At 34.0% G+C, this 21,506-nt stretch overlaps 1 protein-coding gene across 6 annotated transcripts in view; it reads left to right on the top strand.

The window, feature by feature from the left end:
* The window catches only part of Nf1 (neurofibromin 1), a 73,813-nt gene that overhangs the window by 27,140 nt on the left and 25,167 nt on the right, over positions 1 to 21,506 (top strand). For all 6 annotated transcript variants that reach the window (XM_067106453.1, XM_067106452.1, XM_067106451.1 and 3 more), the window contains 19 exons: positions 449 to 748; positions 1,892 to 2,006; positions 3,113 to 3,280; positions 3,844 to 3,966; positions 4,156 to 4,294; positions 5,319 to 5,483; positions 6,222 to 6,323; positions 6,519 to 6,656; positions 9,273 to 9,453; positions 9,644 to 9,827; positions 10,559 to 10,691; positions 11,948 to 12,109; positions 12,392 to 12,650; positions 13,255 to 13,399; positions 13,929 to 14,155; positions 15,842 to 15,975; positions 18,257 to 18,397; positions 18,940 to 19,027; positions 20,068 to 20,207. In XM_067106453.1, the coding sequence (XP_066962554.1) occupies positions 449 to 748; positions 1,892 to 2,006; positions 3,113 to 3,280; positions 3,844 to 3,966; positions 4,156 to 4,294; positions 5,319 to 5,483; positions 6,222 to 6,323; positions 6,519 to 6,656; positions 9,273 to 9,453; positions 9,644 to 9,827; positions 10,559 to 10,691; positions 11,948 to 12,109; positions 12,392 to 12,650; positions 13,255 to 13,399; positions 13,929 to 14,155; positions 15,842 to 15,975; positions 18,257 to 18,397; positions 18,940 to 19,027; positions 20,068 to 20,207 (3,044 nt within the window). The remainder of the gene's footprint in view (positions 1 to 448; positions 749 to 1,891; positions 2,007 to 3,112; positions 3,281 to 3,843; positions 3,967 to 4,155; positions 4,295 to 5,318; positions 5,484 to 6,221; positions 6,324 to 6,518; positions 6,657 to 9,272; positions 9,454 to 9,643; positions 9,828 to 10,558; positions 10,692 to 11,947; positions 12,110 to 12,391; positions 12,651 to 13,254; positions 13,400 to 13,928; positions 14,156 to 15,841; positions 15,976 to 18,256; positions 18,398 to 18,939; positions 19,028 to 20,067; positions 20,208 to 21,506) is intronic.

Below are 21,506 nucleotides of genomic sequence, written 5' to 3'. Positions count from 1 at the left end.
GCAAGGACTTGATCTGGTGACATTGTAATAAATATGCAGTTCTTAGAGTAGACAGTGCCCTTGGGGTAGTTGGTAAAAAAGAAGGAACAAAGTAGTATGAAATTCACTTTAACATATATTTGCATAATTAATCCTTAATTGCTTATCCATTAGTGATCATTTATTTGATGATTGTAATCAGTGGCTTTAACCCTTGCAGTTTGCAATAATTTGCAATAAGCCACAAAACTAACAGCATTATTCTATGAAATTATAATGATTTTCTATTGTAGAAAACCTTAGAAAATGAAATTAATTTGTAACAGTTATATCCTCTGCTTATGAGAACTCTGTGCAGATATATTTTAATAGTCAGAACAGCCTGAGATGTCCTTAGTAATCAGTGGGTTAATTATGAATTAATTCTTTTATCAAAGAATTATAATGAAAAATCTGTACTTCTTTCCAGTGTCCCCTTGTGAAACTGGTATTTTAGACCGGCAGCCTAGTCAGCAAGTAAAACGAGGGTTGATGCTCATGTCAAAAATCTTGCAAAATATTGCAAATCATGTAGAATTCAGCAAAGAGCAACACATGCTTCCTTTCAATGACTTTCTTCGGCAACACTTTGAAGGAGCGAGATGGTTCTTTATTCAGATTGCAAGTGACTGTGAAAGTGTCGAGCAGGCGAGTCACAGTATCTCTTTCATCAGTGATGCTAATGTTCATGCACTCCATAGACTTCTGTGGAATCATCAGGAAAAGATAGGTATGAGAGCAATTGTCATTTTATGATGGTGATAGTGTTGCACATTTATAGGCATACCCAATTCAATACTTACCACATTTCTCCTTTTGTATTGGTATTGATTTTTCTTAATGTTCTGTTTTTAGTAGATATTAGTTCTCTCTCTCTCTCTCTCTCTCTCTCTCTCTCTCTCTCTCTCTCTCTCTCTCTCTCTCTCTCTCTCTCTCTCTCTCTCTCCTCACATGCCAGCAGTTTCATTAATGTAAATGTGTTAAATACTTGGCAAATGCCATTTCCTCCATTTTTGTCCAAAAAAGACCCCATTTCATTATTTTGTATAGTTTCTTCTATTGAAATATTATTAATTTTATGATATTAACTATCTACCCACATGAGTTGGAAGTCCTCTGTTTAATATTGGTTTCATCTTTTAGTTTTAATGTATTTGCTAAGTATGAGCAATGCTCTTGTATTATTTTCATTTCTTACTATATCCATATTCTTAAGCATACATTGCCTGCTTTTCTGACTGATTCTCATATGCGATTTAAGGTGTAGGCAATTTAAGGGGTACAGTATCAACTTTTTAAACTTTTTTATTGGAAAAAAGATTAACTAGTTTTGGTTTCATTTATATTTTTTGCCATTACAGTTTTCCAGATTTTCATTTCGAGTATTTTGTTTAGTAGTTTTAAGGTTGAGACATGTTCACCTGAAAAAAAAACTACTGATAAGCTTGAGGGATTAGTTCCTGGTGAAGTGCAAGGCAAAGCTTAAGATGTGCATTGTAATATAGTATAAGTAAAATACTTAATAGATGTGGGAGGTTTTCTCCAGTTTGGGATTATACTTTTAATGGAGAAATTGCAATTAGCATAAAGTCTTTAAGAAATATTGGAGTTAAACAGTGTAAAGACAGTTAAAACAGTATAAATTATATATTGATTTAACGCTTTGTCTGTGAACTTGAAAAATTGTAGATGGAATTCTTAAGTTTTAATGCATGCTTGTATTAAGTATAGTTCTTTATTTGCACATGGTTTTCTAAGGTTTTATTGAGAATATAATTAAGTTGGAGTTCAGTGAAATTTTTTTCCTGGTGAAACTTGTATACTTATATTGGATCTTTTACTTATGTTTATTTGTCATTATCTATGTTTGCAGGGGAGTATTTATCAAGCAGCAGGGACCACAAAGCAGTAGGTAGACGACCATTTGATAAGATGGCTACTCTTCTAGCATATTTGGGACCACCAGAGCACAAACCTATTGATTCTCAGTAAGTGGTTTTAATGTATACTGTACTGTATTATTAAAGAAGTGTTTATGGTACTGGTTTTTCTTGTAGGTGCTTTATTGAATATTCCAGAGCACGAACCTGTAACACTTGATTAATGTGTTTGCTCTTTGATAGGGGAATAACCAAGTGTCCAATAGGTAGTTATTATCTTGTATTGGAGAAGATCCAGTTTTGTCATTAGTCTTTTTCACGACCTTGTGTGAAGGCTTCGCAATATACAAATTTGTCTCGATGTTCAATTTTCATATTTTTTGTTGTTTAGGTATTGAATATAATAGTTTTCAGACTTAAATTTACAAGAGCTGTAGGTACATAGTTGTTTCCTCAGGTGTCACTGGTGTAAATTTTGTAAATTGCTCCTTATTTTGGATTGTGATGGTATACAAAGGTTTTGATTGCAATTCATTTAGTTCAGTGTGCATCATCAGCTGGACTAAAGTCACTTAAAACTTTAGTAATATTTAACCTCATATTTGCACTTGGAAGTCAAGTTATATAAATGATTGCACACTGGCCGTGACATATGCAATCAATATTTTTACTTATTAATTTTATAATGTGGCAGTTGTTAGTGGGAAGTTTCAATATTCATTGTTTTAAGGTTATTCTTTTATTGAATGTGATTTCAAGTGGTGATCCTCATTTAAGTGCATTGAAATATTCCTGCCTATTTCTATCATCTCTTCTGTATATAAACAGCAAATTTTGTTAAAAACTTGTGGTATATAATCTCTTTCCAAGTTTATGTGAAAGTGGAGGTGCTTGGCCCGGATTACAAAATTTTATGTTCAGGCTTATATAAACATGACAAGTTGAACACTTTTTTTCAATAGTATTCATTTATGTAACTGGTTCATTCTGAATTGGATGGGTTAAATGAATAGTCACTTTAATGTCCCAGTACCATATACGTTTGCATTTCATTCTGCACAATTATCAAGACCAAATGTATCCCCTGACTAACTTACAGGCATATGGAGAGATCCATGGTGGTACTTTTTTAGTACTTCTCTACAGCACATATAAGAAAAGAATTGGGATTACCAAACAAATAATTATAATAAATTTTCTTCCTTAAATTTCAGGTGGAGTAGCATGGATATGACTAGTACCAAATTTGAAGAGATTATGTCAAAGCATAATATGCACGAGAAGGACGAGTTCAAATCAATAAAAACGCTTAATATCTTCTATCAAGCTGGCACTTCTAAAGCTGGAAATCCTGTCTTTTATTATATTGCAAGAAGATACAAGTGAGTTTCATTTTGTTGCTTTGAAACTGGACTTCATTGTAAGTTGATGTATTAAATTTGCCTACCAAAATGCAATGTCACATGTGAATGCATTTTTACTGGTCTTGTTTAAAACTGGGTCTTATTTGTATAAAATATGATGAACTGTGCCAAGTCCAGGATATTACTGTTGTAAATTATCTTAATTCCTCTAATATTTATAAGTTTTATTAAGATCAAAGGGGTCATACTACAGTATGCTGCAGTGTGAGATTCTGATTGAATGGGTTGTAAACTGAAAACAGATTATTTTTAAGGAAAGTCAATCATGAAAATTTATTAAGCATTACTCATTTTGATTTATTCAAGTACAGTATAGATTGCAGTATAGAGCTGTCGCCCATTACCTTTCCCTTAAATTTTTGTTGTACTGTATTCATATTCCATAAAACCAGATCTTAATTAATAGCACAAGAAGATAGGACTGGTCCTTAATAGTTTATTTTTATGCTTTTTACTACTGATTATTATTTTTGTTAGCCAAGATCGTAAAATTTTATATTTTTCCTCTTTCTTTTTCCAAGGATTGGTGAGACAAATGGAGATTTGCTTATTTATCATGTGATCCTAACCTTGAAGCCTATATGTCGGAAACCTTTCGAACTGGTTGTTGACTTCACTCATACGTGTGCTGACAACAGGTTTAGGTAAGTGGACCCAGGTTAATAATTTCCTTCTTTGGTGCTCACTGTTGGAAAAGTCACTTGGCAGTAAGTGCTGATGAATCTGGGATAGCTGTAACTGTGTATTTTTAAATAATGAAATACTGTAATGACTGTGGTAGTTGATTCATATTATTATTTCATAAAACATTTTTCTTTTATTTTTTTCTACAGAACTGAATTCTTGCAAAAATGGTTTGTAGTGCTGCCTGAGGTTGCTTATGAAAACATTCATGCTGCTTATGTCTATAATGCCAATTCATGGGTGAGAGAGTATACTAAATACCATGACAGGATCTTGGCACCTCTGAAGGTATGTGTCAATATGCTACTTAGTGTTCTAGTGTTTGGAATGTTTTGTAGTAATGAAGTGAAATTTATCATTTTAAAAACAATTATGATGTCTCCCTAAGATTGTTTCTTGCTGGTAATTGGAAATGATGGTCAGTTCATGTGTCACTGAGTGAAATCCAGTAGTAAATACTGTGATTCCTCATGTACTGCAGGATCAGAATGTCTTATTGTAACAGAGACAATACAGTCCATAACACTTTTAATTCAAAATAAAACTTGGCAACAACTCGTTTACATGGAAATAAACAATACGTCTTTAAATGCATTCATTTGTTATTTGTTGTTGAACACAAATTCGTGTTGTATAAGTTGATTTTGATATATATGCAGGATATATATTCACTTTAATATTATTCAGTATGTTACATATTCTGTATTAATTACTATTGTTTCTAAAAGATTTAACAAGTTACCAACTAAATTTTATCGTGATTCATGTGTAGGGATGCAGACATTGAGAGACTCTATTGTTAAGAAAAAAGGCTCTCATAACAAAATATTGTTTACTATAAGTGGTTAAAATTATGGCCAGAGTACCAAATAAATTTTATGAGCTTCATGTGTATGACTCCAGTATTTAGAGAAAATTTATTGTACAAAGTAAATTAAGGTATTTGTAACATCACAAACCAATTGGTCAGTCACTTGGTGCCCAAGTTTGCACCCAGACACAAGCATGCTTTTCATTTTATTGACAAGTGGAGTAGCATTATTATTATTATTATTATAACAATAATAATAATAATTAATAATAATAATAATAATAATAATAATAATAATAATAATAATAATAATAATAATAATAATTAATGAGACAGGTATTTGAAACTTGCTCACTGCTGTGAAAATTTGTAGAGGTAGTTTGTAAGCAGAAAAAACATACTTTAGTGAAAAATTGGGATTTTAAGAGGTATTGAGCTAGCCTTGTTTTTATTAACCTTTTTGTAAACAAATAATTAATGATTTACTATCGTTTTTTCCAGGGTCACAAAAAGCTTATATTTCTAGATGCCCCAGCTCGCCTAAATGATTACGTAGAACCAGATCAGCAAAAGTTACCTGGTGCCACAACTTCTCTGGATGAGGATCTGAAAGTGTTCAATAATGCCTTAAAACTCTCTCACAAAGACACTAAAGTAGCCATCAAAGTGAGTCTTGTTTTCAGTTTTTATTTTTTACCTTCACAAATTTTGTAAATTAGTTAACAAGATCATTGAGTCACCTATCTATAATCTCAGAACGTGCCTGAACGATTTGTTCTTGAGAGATGAAAATGGGAGCAAGGTAAGAAGAAGTTGAACAGCTAGGTAGGAAGAAAGTCATAGGAAACAGGTGGAAAGTAAAAGGCAGAATACAATGGATGTTGCATTGTAATAGCTTTAATTTTTAATTAGCTATCTTCAAAGTATGCTATGCTATTTAGAGGAAATGCCAAAGAAATAGGAAGAGCGTACATCAAATACCACTTTCACTAATAAGATACTAAAACTAGCACCCATGCGAGTTTTAGTAGCTGTCTTGATAGTTAAGTACTGAAATGATAAAATTTATGAAAATTTATATTTTTTCTGACTTTAATGACAATTATGTATTATCCTTGTGTGATTCTTTAAAATCTGGGTTGTGATATGTTTATTTTTTCCAAGAATATTAGTCTTCTCTCTGTTTCTAATGTGTTACCTAAGATATACCAGAGTGGTTATCCTACAGAATAACCTTCTTTTGAAGTAATGTGTACCAGAAAAGTTTTGTTTAGGTTTGGTCAGATTTTATAAGAAACAGTTGATGTTGAAATTTTTATGTTATTTCCTTGCAATAAGGGAAGATGATAACGAACTAATTGGTTATCTTTGGTTCTCAAACACCCATTTCCTGTTTATTTGCAGGTTGGTCCCTCAGCTATTCAGGTGACATCAGCTGAGAAGACAAAGGTGCTATCTCATTCTGTACTACTCAATGATGTGTACTATGCCTCAGAAATCGAAGAGGTAAGATGACATTCATTACTCTGAATGGAGCACTGGAATGGATGTGTCAACATTACAGTATATTTGATTTTGGAAATAGAATGTTAGTTTTAAAGAAGGATGAATTTCAGAGTAATGATTAGATTTAGCCAAACTAGGAAAATACAAAATATGTACATGTATTCATCTTTGTTAATTGTCAATATCTGCTTTCAGGTGTGTTTAGTTGATGATAATCAATTCACATTAACCATAGCCAATGAATCGGGACCTCTGTCTTTTATCCATAATGACTGTGATAGCATAGTTCAAGCCATAATCCATATCAGGGCGAGATGGGAGCTCTCCCAGCCGGTAAGTAGTTGTGAATCATTAAAGATTTTCATTAAGCTGTTAAAAATACTGTAATCAGAGTCAAGGGTAATTGTGTACAGCTTCACTGTTACCATTGGTCATTATAACTTTCAGACGTCCTGAACCTCTGTTGTGCCCCATTTAGTCTTGGTGGTCATCTCTGTCCAACACAAATCTTTTGATCTTAGTTGATATGACTGAAGTACAGTAGTGATAAGAACAGTCAGGAAAACACCTGCAGGAAATACTGCTGCATTCTTCTTCAGCTACCTCTGCTGTCTTATAGCTTCATGCTTCTTTAGGACAGCATTCATTGCCATGGTTATCTTCTTAGCCTTGTAGATTTACGTACAGTATATGATTGGATTGTCATGTGGGGTAAAGTTCAAGCTGCTTGCAGGTGAAACTCAATTTATTTCTCCTAAATGACATTAGGGATACAAATGAGAAACTAAATGATGTTCTTACTAGTGTTGAGGAAAGGATGTCATTTAATGAACTGAAATTCAATGAAATTAAAACTGAATTTATGTTGGTCAGAAGGAAAAATAACTTAAGAACCCTTGGTGAGATTTGGCCAAATGTAAATAGTAATCCAGTTTTGATGCATACAACATCCGTGACGTAGTTTTACTAATAGACTGTAATTTGTCTCTCTCTCAGTACTCGGATCAATAACATAGTAAGGGGAATATCTTGATGATTGTTCTATAAAAACTTGATTGTCATAGTTTGGACTATTGCAACTCTAACCTAAGATATACCCTAGGAAGATGCAAAACATAATAAATTAGTGCAGCATGATTAAGAAAGGGTTTTTCATCTTAGAACAGGATTACCCCTGTATTGCTCAAGTTGCATTGGCTCCCTGTCTAAGCTAGTATATTGTTTAAAATAAGTTACAACTCATCAAGCCATCAGGACTGGGTGTCCCAAATATTTAAAGACTTGCTGAACATAATACACCCAAGGGATGGTGTCAACACAAGATTAGCTGCAGATTGTTGCAAGTTATTTGATCCAAATTACACTTGGGTTGTTGGTTTTAGAACCTCTAGGTATGCAGTTCCAAGACTACAATATGCTCCCACTTGAAATCAGAAGGACTGAAACAGATGACTCTCCTGTTCTCAGAGTGTTTTGACTGTGTAAGTTTGACAAATATGGAGTGCACCCTATAAATCTCAGACTATCTCTGTACTGCTGAGTACTTAACAAATGAATTCGCAGGTCTCACAGAGTACCTTTGTTGAAGTGGAATGGTGTAAAAAAAGCCATCAAACTTTAAACTCTAAACTGCGTCTGGATTGATCTAGTCACAATTTTGGCAGTCTGTGGGAATGTCAGCTGCCAAGTTGTTTGCTGGTTTGGCCTTGTTATTATTTAATAATAATGTTAATAAATAGTAACTAGACCACCAACTCATACTTCCATTTTTATAGCACTGCACTGAAATACCTCGTGATTGCGAGGATGCGTGCTGCAAACCCCCGTGAATAACTAAAATCCGCGAATATGTAAAACCCCTCTAAAAACACTTAGAACTGCCTATTTTGATAGTTTAAACACAAGAAAAACCCTCTAAAAATGCGTATACCTAAGTATTTTAATAGTTTTATCACAAAAAAGTGCATTTAGTCATGAAAATGATACAAAAATACAGTAATTAGTGAATATTTCTCACTGAAAAAATGCCACAAATGGGCGAATTTTCTACGAATAATGGGTAGATACGTTCCACAGAGAAATCTGTGAATACGTGAGTCTGCGAATTGTGAGAACGCGAATACGGGTGGTTTACTGTAGTTTTATTTTTTATACATAAATGGAAGGTGAAAATTTGTACAAAACTGTTAAAGAGTTGGAAAATTGGTTCAAAGAGACCAAAAGGTCAAAAGAGACTGAAAAGAACAAATGAAAAGCAAACAGCACAAGATTCTTTAATTTGACCAAACAATACCATAATGTCTTTAGTACCACCTCTAGAGTGTTGCATAAGGTATTCTGTACCATGGGTTGTTATTGTGATTATTAATTAGTTTTGACAAGACCACTAAATCACATTTATAGATTCATAAGATTCACCCAAAGGATTTGTTTCTAAAATGAGATGTTGGAATAAGGTAAAATTAAAGTAAGTAGGAATAGACCAGAAAGGATGGATTAGTTACATGGATCAGTAACATCTACAGTGTGTTACAGAAGTGCGCTTCAGGATTTTTCTTTGGATTGTTTGTAACATAGAATGTATATGGTTAAACATCCTTTCAGGAAACCATTTTTACTCAGAAACTCAGTATTGAGAGTCAACCTACGTAAATTACCACGTGACTACCCCAACTCTGTTGCAGGCTTATCTTAGTTTCTTGAGAATAATTTTCAGGAATTTTACAGGAATACTGTACAGTATTTAAAAAAAATATTGCTTAATAAGTTAGTTAAAATGTGTTCCCAATATGTTTGTGATTAATACTGTAATTTAATTTAGATGCAGATATTTTGGCATTTTTGCTTATTTTATAAAATGTGTCAGGGTTGTTTGTGAGTATAAGGTACTTAAGTTCTTTATAAAATAGTGAGAGCCAAATGTAATTGATGCTGTATTTTACTATTCAGGATTCTGTAACAGTACATCAGAAGATTAGACCTAAGGATGTTCCTGGAACGTTATTAAACATGGCATTGTTGAATTTAGGTTCTCTTGATCCTAACTTGAGAACAGCAGCTTATAACCTTCTCTGCGCTTTAACTGCAACTTTTGATCTCAAAATTGAGGGACAACTATTGGAAACTTCTGGTGAGTAAAGAAATGGGGTGACTTTTCATGTAAATTGTAGCCAGTCTCTCTAGGATTGGTTGATTTCTAATGCTTGTGATTTTATGAGCTTTAGGCATACTTGTAATCAGTTAATAATGTGAAGAATCTGTGCATACTGTATTTTTGTTTTTTACTGTTGATCATAGCCTTAAGATTACATACTTTGCAGGCCTTTGTATTCCATCTAACAACACCATCTTCATTAAGAGTGTGAGTGAGAAATTGGCAGTTAATGAGCCCCATCTAACCTTAGAATTTCTGGAGGAATGTATACAGGGCTTCCGTGCCTCCAGCATAGAACTTAAACATTTGTGCTTGGAATATATGACACCCTGGCTTCCTAATCTGACCAGGTATGAAAATTGGGAATATAGTGTGTTGAATGTTGTTTCTCTGGGTTAAGGTACTGTACAAATATTGGTTTTGTGGGTGTGTCATATCAATGTTGGGTCTATTCCCATTATGAGAAGTGTTTCTGATCTTTGAGAGAGAGAAAGGCATCCTCTTTTCGTTTGCTTATGGGATTAGAATACTATTCTTTGCAATGTAAGGGTAAATTGTTTGACGGTTTTGTAAACAAACTCATTTAATGTGCAGTTGTAAATTGTCTTGGTAGCTTCTTTGCTTTCCTGCTTTCATATATTGATTGTAAAAACTTTTATAATTGTTTCATGCCCTGTACATTTTAGTTTATTAACCTGTCACTAAGTACTGTACATATTAATAGTTTGTAATATTTTGCAGGTAAGGTAAATTCTTAAATTGTAAATATAAATCTAGTGGTGATTTGAAAACCTGTCTTTCCCAAAGTAAATAGACTTCTGTCTGTGCAAGTCATTAAAATTTTAACTACTGAACAGTGTACTGTCACTGAAGGATCTTGATGTGAATTTCTAACTACTGATTGTGAAATATAGATTTGCATGCTCATTTTGATATAGATTTGGAGTGTGATAGAGTAAGTTCTCATGTAATATATTTTGTCATAGAATTATGTGAAGTTGGAAATGTCATGAAATATTGTTGGAAGTTACTCAACTGTGTGCATCATCCCAGGTATTTATGTTTTGAATTGTTTCTCCAGATTTTGCAGCCATCCGGATGATAAGAAGCGTGCAAAAGTTGCCATGATCTTAGATAAACTGATAACGCTTACAATAGAAGAGGTGGAAATGTATCCATCAATACAAGCTAAGATTTGGGGTAACATAGGCCAGGTAAGAAAACGAAAACCACAATATCTGTTTGTTTTATATTTGCCTGTTATATTTGCCTATGGGAGGGTGCATAGGTCAGATATATGTTCAGCTTTAGATTTATAGTAGGCAGATCTGGTATCTTAGTTGGAGGGGAATTTAAATTGTTTCTAACTGGTTTTGAAGTGCAAAATATGTGTGGTAATTTTTACCCCTACTTTGGAAAACAGTGCTATTTTTCAATTATTAAATACTAAAAGTATCAAATGTAATGCAGTTATTTAGGTTTTCTGGGGGATTTTCCTGACAATGTAGGTAAAATGAAGTCATTATAAATATTTAATAAGTTGGGGGATTGCATTTTATATAGTGCTGTTTTGTGGAAGTAATAAGAATGTCATACCATTTATACAATATTTTAAGATATGTACCGTAAAACGTTGATAAATTTTTTCATAAATGAGTGAATTACAATTGCACTCTACCAAACTAATATATTGCCGAATTTATTCTGCTTATTTACCGTGGGTGATGATATATGAAAATACCAGAAATCTTCTTACATCAGAATCAAAGTTTATTTTCTCCTGAATGATAATCTCAATTGATAGTATTATAGTGATTAACTTTGGAGTTGATGTCTAAAGATGAGCTTACTTTGTGTGAGTTGATATCGGAATTGGACGTCTAAAGAACTCAGCAGTATATAGAGTTGATATTAGGATATGCATATTATTTGGTAACAGAAGATCATCAGTAAATTGAAAGATGAAATCTTATCTCAGTCTCCCACATATATTGTTAAAGGTTAAATATTTAAAAGATAAAAATTTAAATACTGTTTTGTAGTAATAGTAGTAGAATTTGTACCCATAGCAATTCTGATGTATAGTCTATAGGCTGTACGATTAATAAATAGTTTCTTAATACCAAACTGATATATATCAAGTGCTTTACTGACTGGTATTTTTATTTTATAGTATATTTTAGTCTCAACTAAAATAATCATATTAAACCACAATATATACATTTAATACTGTATTTGTGTTAGGGTTGTAGGAAAGGTACTAATGTCAGTCATTTACACTTGTTAAATTATTTATGTTTATGTAACTTATTTGCCAAATTTGAAATCAAATATTTTTTATATTTTTGTTACTGAATCATTGCAATCTTCACTGAAGACATGATGAGTTGTCTCAGAATGTTTTTACTCAGATCGGATACTTTGTTATGCAGCTTATGAACGTGATCTGTTTTCACATGTATTTCATCAGGTATCAGAATTGATTGACATGGTGTTGGACTCCTTTATAAAACGATCTGTGACGGGTGGTTTGGGATCTGCTCAGGCAGAAATCATGGCTGATACAGCAGTCGCATTAGCTTCGGCCAATGTGGCATTAGTAGCAAGAAAAGTCATTGGTCGATTGTGTAGGGTAAGTACTTTTTTTTTGTTCCATACAGTTATATATTAAAATCTAATAATTGTTGGCACATGGTATTGATAGTAATATAGATGGACAGAATAATGGAAAACTGTTCTCAGATTTATAAAAAAATCTTCACTATTATGAAAATCTAGAAATAGCAGTGGTGAATTATTTTTCCTCTGTTAACTTTCAAAAATTCTAGGAATTTTCAAATAATTTTTATCATGGAGTCTACAAAATAAGTCATGTAGTTTACAGATTTTGGAAAGGCCTTTGTTTCCGTTGCAGGTCATAGACAAGACATGTACATCACCTACTGCAACTTTGGAGCAGCATTTGATGTGGGATGACATTGCAATCCTTGCAAGATATTTGCTCATGCTCTCATTTAACAATTGCCTGGATGTAGCACGCCACTTACCGTACCTGTTTCACATAATAACCTTTTTAGTGTGCACTGGGCCTGTTTCAATGAGAGCATCTACACATGGACTAGTTATTAATATAATCCACTCACTATGTACCTGTACTAAACCCTCATTTTTGGGTAAGTGGTTTGTTTTTTGTATATTATGAGTCTTGTGTGATGTAAAGAATTTTTATTTGTTATGGAATATGTTAGATTTCTTTTTACTCTTGTTACTGCATTAGACTTTCTATTTATTCATATTTGATAGCTTACATTAAAAATTCACCTCTGATTACTCAGATTTAAAAAAAAAAGTTAAGGATATTTTTTTAAAAAAGGTGGATTGGGAGGGAGAGTTACCAAATTACTTTGTATGAAACAGGAAATTGTGAGAAATGTGGAGATCCAAAGCTGTAAAATGGGGATTAGTATAGGTGAAAAGTTTTCTAAAACGTTTCTTGTAGGGAGAGAGTGGAGTCAAGAGGTATGATTCAGAAGTGATGGGTTCTGAATTGGAATTTTTTAATGTGCCTTGTTGAATTATTATTAATTAAGGTTATAACTTAGTATATTTTTGTAATGTATTTTAAGGTTTAAGTAGCCAGACGTAACGTGAAAGGTTTTTAATGTTGAGTAAGATCATTTTCATTCTTTTCTCATGGGTATAATGCAGCCTGTTGGGAATTAGGGCTCCATGTTCTCTTCCATCACTTTGTTACAGTCTGTATTTCTGTCTTTTCAGAGGAAACTCAGCGTGTCTTACGTCTCTCCTTGGATGAGTTTTCCTTACCCAAGTTTTATCTTCTTTTTGGGATCAGCAAAGTCAAATCTGCGGCTGTTACGGCTTTCAGGTCGTCTTACAGGCATACGGGTGAACGAGGTTTGAGGTGAGTAAATGAAGACCTGGTTTTGGCACTATTCTTAGGTTGTCATACATGTAATGGATGTGCATGTTTGCCTGTGCGCACCAATTATCTGTAGCTGTAATAAAATAATTTTAATTGGTTATTAGACATATTCTTAAGTACTTGAATAATATTAGTTGAATGGAATCAGTGCTCTTATAATACAGTATATTGTTTCACAAGAAACTATGGATATTATTACCCTTATTTCATGGCCATAAAATCTGGCTAAGTAGAAGTAGTGGGATATGTAAAAGGTTTTGTTTTTAAATTACATTGAGTAATAGGGCTTTTGTGAGATTAATTCATTTTGTTTAGTTATTGTATTGAAGAAAATTGTTAGATTGTTGAAGCCATATCAGAACTTTGTAGATGCACTTATTTTATAAATGCATATACTTTACTTTCCTCTGTTAAGTAGCTCATTTAGGATTAGGTCAATTGACAATTGCAGCTAACTTTATTTCGTGGAAATTTGAAATAGGAATGATGATAATTTTCTTTTCAACAGATATGGCCCAGATCGAAGCCTCTCCTGTGGAGTTAATGACCGTGAAAGAATGTCTCTTACTTCATTAGAAACTATTACAGATGCACTTCTAGAAATGATGGAAGCTTGCATGCGTGATATTCCAGACTGTGATTGGCTGCAAGCGTGGACAGGCCTTGCTAAGAGTGTTGCATTCCAGTATAATCCAGCTCTCCAGCCAAGAGCTCTTATTGTTTTTGGATGTATAAGTGAGTGCATTTTACTTGTGTAGAGTGGAGATGTTTTTAATTGCTTTGCGATTTACCGAGTATGATTATCACCTGTATGATGTGTACCTGGGCTTGATTTTCTGGAGACCAGCTGTCAATTCAGTGTTGTATATTACAACAAACTTTACATCTTATTTTCAATGAAATGTGAGGAATTGCCTTCGCCTTGGTAAATTTAGGATACACATGGGAAGGCTGTTAGAAAGAGTAATGCATCTGGAATATATGCTTGTTGATTTATCATGTATTCTGTCAGATCCCCATAGGGAGGTAGTGCCATCAGTGCACCTCATGTGGTGCACTGTAGGCCTTACTGAAGGTTCTTTGCAGTGTCCCTTTGGCCCCTAGCTGCAACCCCTTTCATTCTTTTTACTGCTCTTTCGTTCATAATTTCTTTCTTCTATCTTACCTTCCACCCTCTCCTAACAATAGATTCATACCGCAACTGCAAGTTTTCCCTTCTGGTACACCTTTCAAACCTTTTACTGTCAATTTCTGTTTCAGCACTGAATGACCTCATAGGTTCCAGTGCTTGGCCTGTGGCCTAAATTCTGTATTCTATTCTATTTTATTCTGCAGATCTAATTTTGATGAAAGTCTTCAGCCCCACTGTAAGTGATATAGATCTTGTTTTGGATTCCTTACATTTGTCAGTCAGTCTTTTTACCTTAAACCTCAATCAGTTACAGTTATGTGAATGACTCAGAGGTGGTTTCTCTGGTGTTTGACTTACGTTAAACTTAATTTTCTGCATCAATTGCAGAAATAATTCCAAAGTTAACTAATTTTGGGCATGCATCATGCCAGTCAGTAATGCTTAGTGGAAAGTCAGTGAATTTATATTCCTTGTTTGGGATTCACCTTAATATGTAAGTACATATACAAAAAATATATTTTAGATGACAGTAGTTATGTTTGTATACAAGTAGTCAGCCACCCAAATTACATCACTATGCTGCAGTGTAAATTGATATTTTCATCATATTAATGTAGTAAGAAGTATAGTAGAGGAGATTAATGTCTTATAAAATCATGGCTGATATGCACATCTTTAGAACAAGCTATTTATGGGAAAATTGTTATTTGAAATTTAAAGTAATGGTGGTAATCTTCTGTGAAAATAAGAACAACAGAAACATAAGGGATAAGAATAACCCACATTTGTAAAACAGGTTGATGGAAGGTGACTAGGGAAGAAACAGGAGGATGGTAGTTGGGGATGGGAGGTTTAGGGACCCTAGACCTGTGATAATTAGTTCCTTGTGTATTTGTCTCTGTAGGGGTGTAGTGCCATCAGTGCGTCTGATGTGCACTGTAGGCATTGCTTAAGGGTCTTTGCAGCATCCCTTTAGCCCCAGCTGCAACATCTTTCATTCCTTTTACTGTACCTCTGTTCATATTCTCTTTATTCCATCTAACTTTCCACCCTCTGTAACAATTGTTTCAGTGCAACTGCGAGGTTTTCCTCCTTTTACACCTTTCAAACCTTCTTACTGTCAATATCCCTTTCAGCGCTTCATGAATAACCTCATAGGTCCCAGTGTTTGGCCTTTGGCCTAAATTTTATATTCTATTTTACTCTTGTGTATTTGTATGATCAAGACTATTTCCAGATTGGGTTCAAGTTGAAGAGGGATGAATTAAAAAGTGCAATTTTCTTTGTAGGCAAAAGCATCGTTGACCAGGATATTAAACAGCTTTTGCGTATTCTTGTGAAGGCGCTTGAAAGTTTCTCCGACATAACGCTAATAGATGCCATCATCATGTGCCTCACTCGCTTACAACCTCTCCTCAGACCGGTAAGATATTCTTGAGAGAATGTTCTGACAATAGTAGTTTTAGTTTCAGGCAAATTTTCCAGAAGTTTTCAGATGATATTCTCTCAAGATGATTTGAAAATACTCTTAAGGGTATTTAGGTAGTATGCTCACAACTATTCTTTTTATTTTTTGATTGTATGCAAAACTTGGAAATATGTTTTTAGTTTGCCATCTAGTTACTGTTGATACTAATCATGGAGAAAAATAAGCATTTACAAATCTCCTAATTCAGATACTTGTTCTATTTGAATATAATGAGAGACTATGATGTTCTTGCATTTTCTAGCGCTATACACAGAGTGAGTCTCAAAATAATTTCTAGATTATGTATGTGTATGAAGCAATGATTAAAGAGGAGTAATGGCAGTCCCTCTATCATTGAATTATTTTTTCTTTTATTTTTGCATTATCTAATTTTATGTGCATTAGAAATCCAGACTAGATAAAGGACATTGTTTTTGTAGGAAGGGTAAAATGGATTCATGACTGCTAAAAGTATTAATTTGTTCAGTTGATATATGGTATGATTAAATGTACTTAACAGTTGTGTAAAAGAACTATGAGTTTTTTTTTTCATCGCATTCCCATTGATCATATATTGCCTTATATCCATGGCTGAGGTAATCTCGGTTAGTCCAACTTTTATAGTTCAAGATTGTGAGACATATTACACATTCCCAGTTTTGCATATGACCCCTGCTTCATTCTCACCTACTGTCTGTTTACCCAAAGTTCAGAATTCAGTATGGGAATGGCAGAGGGTACTCCCACTGTGATTTTTAGGTTTGTGGAGGGTTAGTGGAGGAGGTGAAAAAGGTCAGAAGTCAGTCCCCAGGAACCCGAACTGTGAAGCCTATGAAGCATGCAAAACATTGGTATGCATCTGATAAGAAGCTTGCATTAGTAAATGACTGAACATTCACCACAAGTTTGAGTCATGAAGAGAGCCTCTTTTTGCCAGGGTGACTTTACTGTTATCAAGTGTGTGTGATTCTTCTTGCTATCATTGTCATTAGAGCTAAATAGAACCAGTTGAGGCATCAGAGGAAGGCTTGTCTCCATTATGAAAAAGATGGTACTGTAACTTTAAATGAACACAATAGAATGATAATTATAATAATGAGGTCACTGCACAAAAACTTAGGTATTCTTGAGAAAAGCAATGAGTTGTATCAACAGGAGTCCAGCTAATTTTTCACAGGTGGGCATTTGCCAGTAGTTACTTGTGGCTCTTCCTTTTGTCTCGAAGACTTTAGAATGAGCATGTCTGAGGGCATTGCAACCATAATTTTTTCTCAAGATAATTTATGGATTTTTGTGGAAAATGTGTTTATTATGAAAACTTGATTTAAAAAAAATATTCCATTCTTGATATTTATTGTCTTCTGCTTTGTATAAATAAACATTTTTCTTTTTCAAAATTATTTTCTAAATTTTTGCTGACTGTATGTTTGGTCTTGAAGATTATTACCATTGAACATTATTCCATTGTGTTGTGGAAAGAAGCTTCCACACATGTTTCCATTTTTAATTACAGGTGATGTCAAGTGTCCTAAATCTCAGCTGTTTATTCTTGTGATGATATACCTTGGTTATATTAGGCTGTTCCCTGTGTTCTTCCTTGTAGGGGGTACCACTTACATTGTGCATCCAGTAGTACACTGTAAATTGTACTAAATGTTCTTCATAGTATCTCTTCAGCTGCAGCTGCATTGCTGCCTACCTTTTGCTTTTCATCCATTCCCATTGGTCTCTTCCCACTTAGCTGTCCAACTTTAGATCAGTCGTGCCTGACTTTCACTTCTCAGGCAAGAAAATAATCTGTACGGGGAGCTTTGTCCGAGTTTAGAAATGTGACTTTTTGGTCTCATTAAACTGATTTACAATTGACTGGTAACTTTTGCTCTCTTCCATTTTGGTTGTCCAGATTCAGCTTTTGCTTGGTCCAGTTTTCTTCTCATTTAGGGATGGAACTCTTCACAGTAGGATTTGATGCTTCATTTACCTTCAGCTACTTATAGTGTGGCAAACATTTTCTGGGTATCATTTTTATGACCTGACTTTGATTGTCAACACTGAAGTGTTCAGTGAGAGTTGTTAGTGTGCAGTAGGAAAAGGCATTTTTTATTTAATTGTAACAGAAGTTAAAGTTTTTTTGCAAGGCTTGATCATTCTATGATTTTCATGCGTATATTGTAGCAAAAGATGCAGTTTTTTTTAACTATTTCCTTATGCTTACTTGTAAATTTTATTTTTGTAGGAATCTCCAATTCATCAGGCCCTATTTTGGGTGGCTATATCGGTGCTGCAGTTGGATGTCGTGTCTCTCTATGCGTCAGGACTTGCATTATTGGAACAGAACCTTCATACACTTGATTCTCAGGGAAGCTTTGATAATAATGTAAGTATTGTACATCCAGTGTTTTAGTATATGGCATGTAAATGTCAATATCCACTTGAATGGAGACTGCCACTGTAGAAGTAGGTTGTAGCTAAAGAATACTCAGCTGTTATTGTTGGGACCAATTATTGCCTGTTGCTGAAACAACTCCTTTACAGAGTAAACTGTGTCCACTAAGAAATTAAAGAAGCTCCATGTAACAAATTCCCATTAAAACTGGAATTAATGGGTTTAATGAGGGATACAAGCATAGTTGCAAAATCATACAAATTGATTGCAAAAGAACTCTGAATGGACCAAAGTGTGATATTTTGCAGTAATTATGAGAACTTATTAGTTATTTAAAGAAAAAATTTACATGTTGAATTAAATGAATGTATGGAGTCAGTCAGTCAGTCTCTCTCTCTCTCTCTCTCTCTCTCTCTCTCTCTCTCTCTCTCTCTCTCTCTCTCTCTCTCTCTCTCTCTCTCTCTCTCTCATCTATGTCTCATCTATATCTCTTCTTCTATGTGTATTATATTCTTGTTATACCAATGTTTCAGACTTTAGAGGAAGTCATGATGTCAACAAGAGTGTCCCTTGAATGGTTCTTCAAGCAGTTGGATCATTCAGTTGGACTCAGTTTTAAGGGTAAGCAAATTTTACTTTTGTGCAGAAATACAGTAGATTGACCTGATTTTCAACTTGTGTATCTATGCTTTCCTTTTTGTATGTACTGTATGTCATTGTCTGTTATTTAAAAAGGTAGAATTAGTTAGCAGTATAGAAATGATAGAAAATGTTTCATAATGTAAAGAAAAACCTAGCGTGAATAACTGTATGAAAGGACAGGATTTGCAAGTTACAGATAAATGGTGTGAAATCCCACAATTTTCCATATGCCTATATGGGTTCAGTGCTGTTTTTGGATACATATCCAAATTTATGCTTGGAAATTGAGCACTTAACTTTGGTGTTAGTTTCTTAGCGATACAAGTTTTGTCAGTGTACTATTGAGACGAATCAATGTAAATGAGGAATTTGACTTGAAGCCAGGAGTAAATTGTTTAAAATTTAAATAATCATATCCATTGTATAAGGACACACCTTCAGGAAAACTTATGAGAGCTGAAATTTTGTTTTGGTGGTCTAGTTAAACTGTTTTATAACTTAAGCTATTTGTGTAATTTTGAACCAAGGCTTACAATGGCTCTCTCGAATAGTTAAAGATCTTCAAAAGAAAACTAAACTTTTAATCAGTTGGATTATGCTGCATGTATAATGCCTCACACGAATAAATGAGAAATTTTAACTGCTTATTCAGCTTTTCTGTGGAGCAATAAAAATTTCTCATTTGTTTGTATGAGTGATTCAAAAGTAAATGTCTTATGAAGCCTGTTCTTTGTGTACTGCAGATTTATTAGTGATATATTAAAATATTTTTTGTGTGCTAACCAGATATTTGCAACAGGTAATTATAGTTAGCATCAAGTGTGTGATTTTTAAGATGTAAAGGACATTCATTTAGAATGTTAAGGTGATTGACTGAGCCATATGAATTATGAGCAATAAATAATTTAACCAGACCACTGATCAAAGTAGAAAAACTTTGGTATGTTTTAATTGAAGCGATACACTGTTTTTGTATTTTATTCCTCAATTTTCTGATGAATTTTGTAAAATTTTCACAGGTAATTTTCACTTTGCATTGGTTGGTCACCTTTTGAAGGGGCTTCGTCATCCTGCTCCTACAACAGTTTCTCGAACGTCCAGGGTTTTGATCACTCTTCTCTCTATCGTTGCCAAACCACACAAACGGGATAAATTTGAGGTAAGAGGCATGAGCCATGGCACCTGCATTGTAGATTAAATTGTAGAGGTGTGAATGGTCAGTACTGTCAAGTTTTCCTAATCTTCAAACTCAAGTTATACAAAAATACTATTCTTACCATTACACATACTGTGACTTTCTTTTACTAATTTCTGCCTGTGATCATTACTGTACTGAATTTATCTACCTTTTTACTGGTGACAACTAAGTGTTTCTTGCTGGCAAGACTCTGTGGAAGGGGAGACTGTTGTAGACTATACGGTATTTTGTTTGCTTGTCTGCTGAGGCAAGATCTGTTGTTCTTTGAAGGTTTTACTCTGTTCTGGTGACACCTCTTAAATCCATTAAATTAAAGTTATAAATTGTATAGATTTACAACTTTGCATCCTCTGGGTGTATGTGAAGTTATAAATTGTACAGATTTACAACTTTGCATCCTCTGGGTGTATGTGAAGTAATGGCTACCTGTAGTATGGTTTTGGATCTGATCAATATGTGGTGTAGTGTGTGTGTGTGTGTGTGTGTGTATATATATAGTTGTTTGAGGTCCTGTGGTTAGCAAGGCTTTTGACAACAGAATTGGAATTTGTAGAGAATTCATGAGGGGTCTTTATTATCATCATTTGGGTGTTTAACCATACCAAGAGTTTGAATTGAGAACTCACTAGGACTGGCTTTAGAAATCCTTAGCTTATGGATGTGGCTTGCATTGAATTTAACCAGCTTCTGGAACCAATACATTGTAATGGATGAACTCAAATGTCCTCAGACTTCAGGGTGTTGCCATAGATTTCAAGAATATCCAGGGAAAGTATTTTTTATAAAGAACTGGTGATGAGTGTAATGACTGCTAGACAGTATTTCCACAGGTAGGGCATACCTAACCAAGACATTAAGGAGGACACAATTTCAACATCACCCTCCTAGATTGTGGAAGGTAAACTCACCACACCTTAGGATTCCAGGAGCCCAAGGAAGCCGTTCAGTGTTCTAAGCCTCTTAGATCTAGGTAGTCTTCTCTAACTTATAGTCTGAAAGGGAAATTTTTTTTCTAGGCAAGAGGATATTGGTTACTGTATCAGTTCCATCCGTGTTCATCTTCACTGGAAAGAATTTATTTCCATAGATTATGAACACTATCAGTGATGAATAGTTCTCAAGGTTAATTACTTTCATATCTCATTACTCTTGTGTATAGTATACCTTGCTGTGTTGCTTACATTTACTTATACACATGCACATATAGGCAGACTGAAAACTGAGTGTGTAACACCACACTAAAGAGGGGAGTGGCACAGT

Source organism: Macrobrachium rosenbergii, chromosome 7 (assembly GCF_040412425.1).
Source record: "Macrobrachium rosenbergii isolate ZJJX-2024 chromosome 7, ASM4041242v1, whole genome shotgun sequence".
NCBI classification, from domain to species: Eukaryota; Metazoa; Arthropoda; class Malacostraca; order Decapoda; family Palaemonidae; genus Macrobrachium; species Macrobrachium rosenbergii.
The sequence above is the reverse complement of the archived record's forward strand: the minus strand, read 5'-3'. Positions and strand labels throughout refer to the sequence as shown.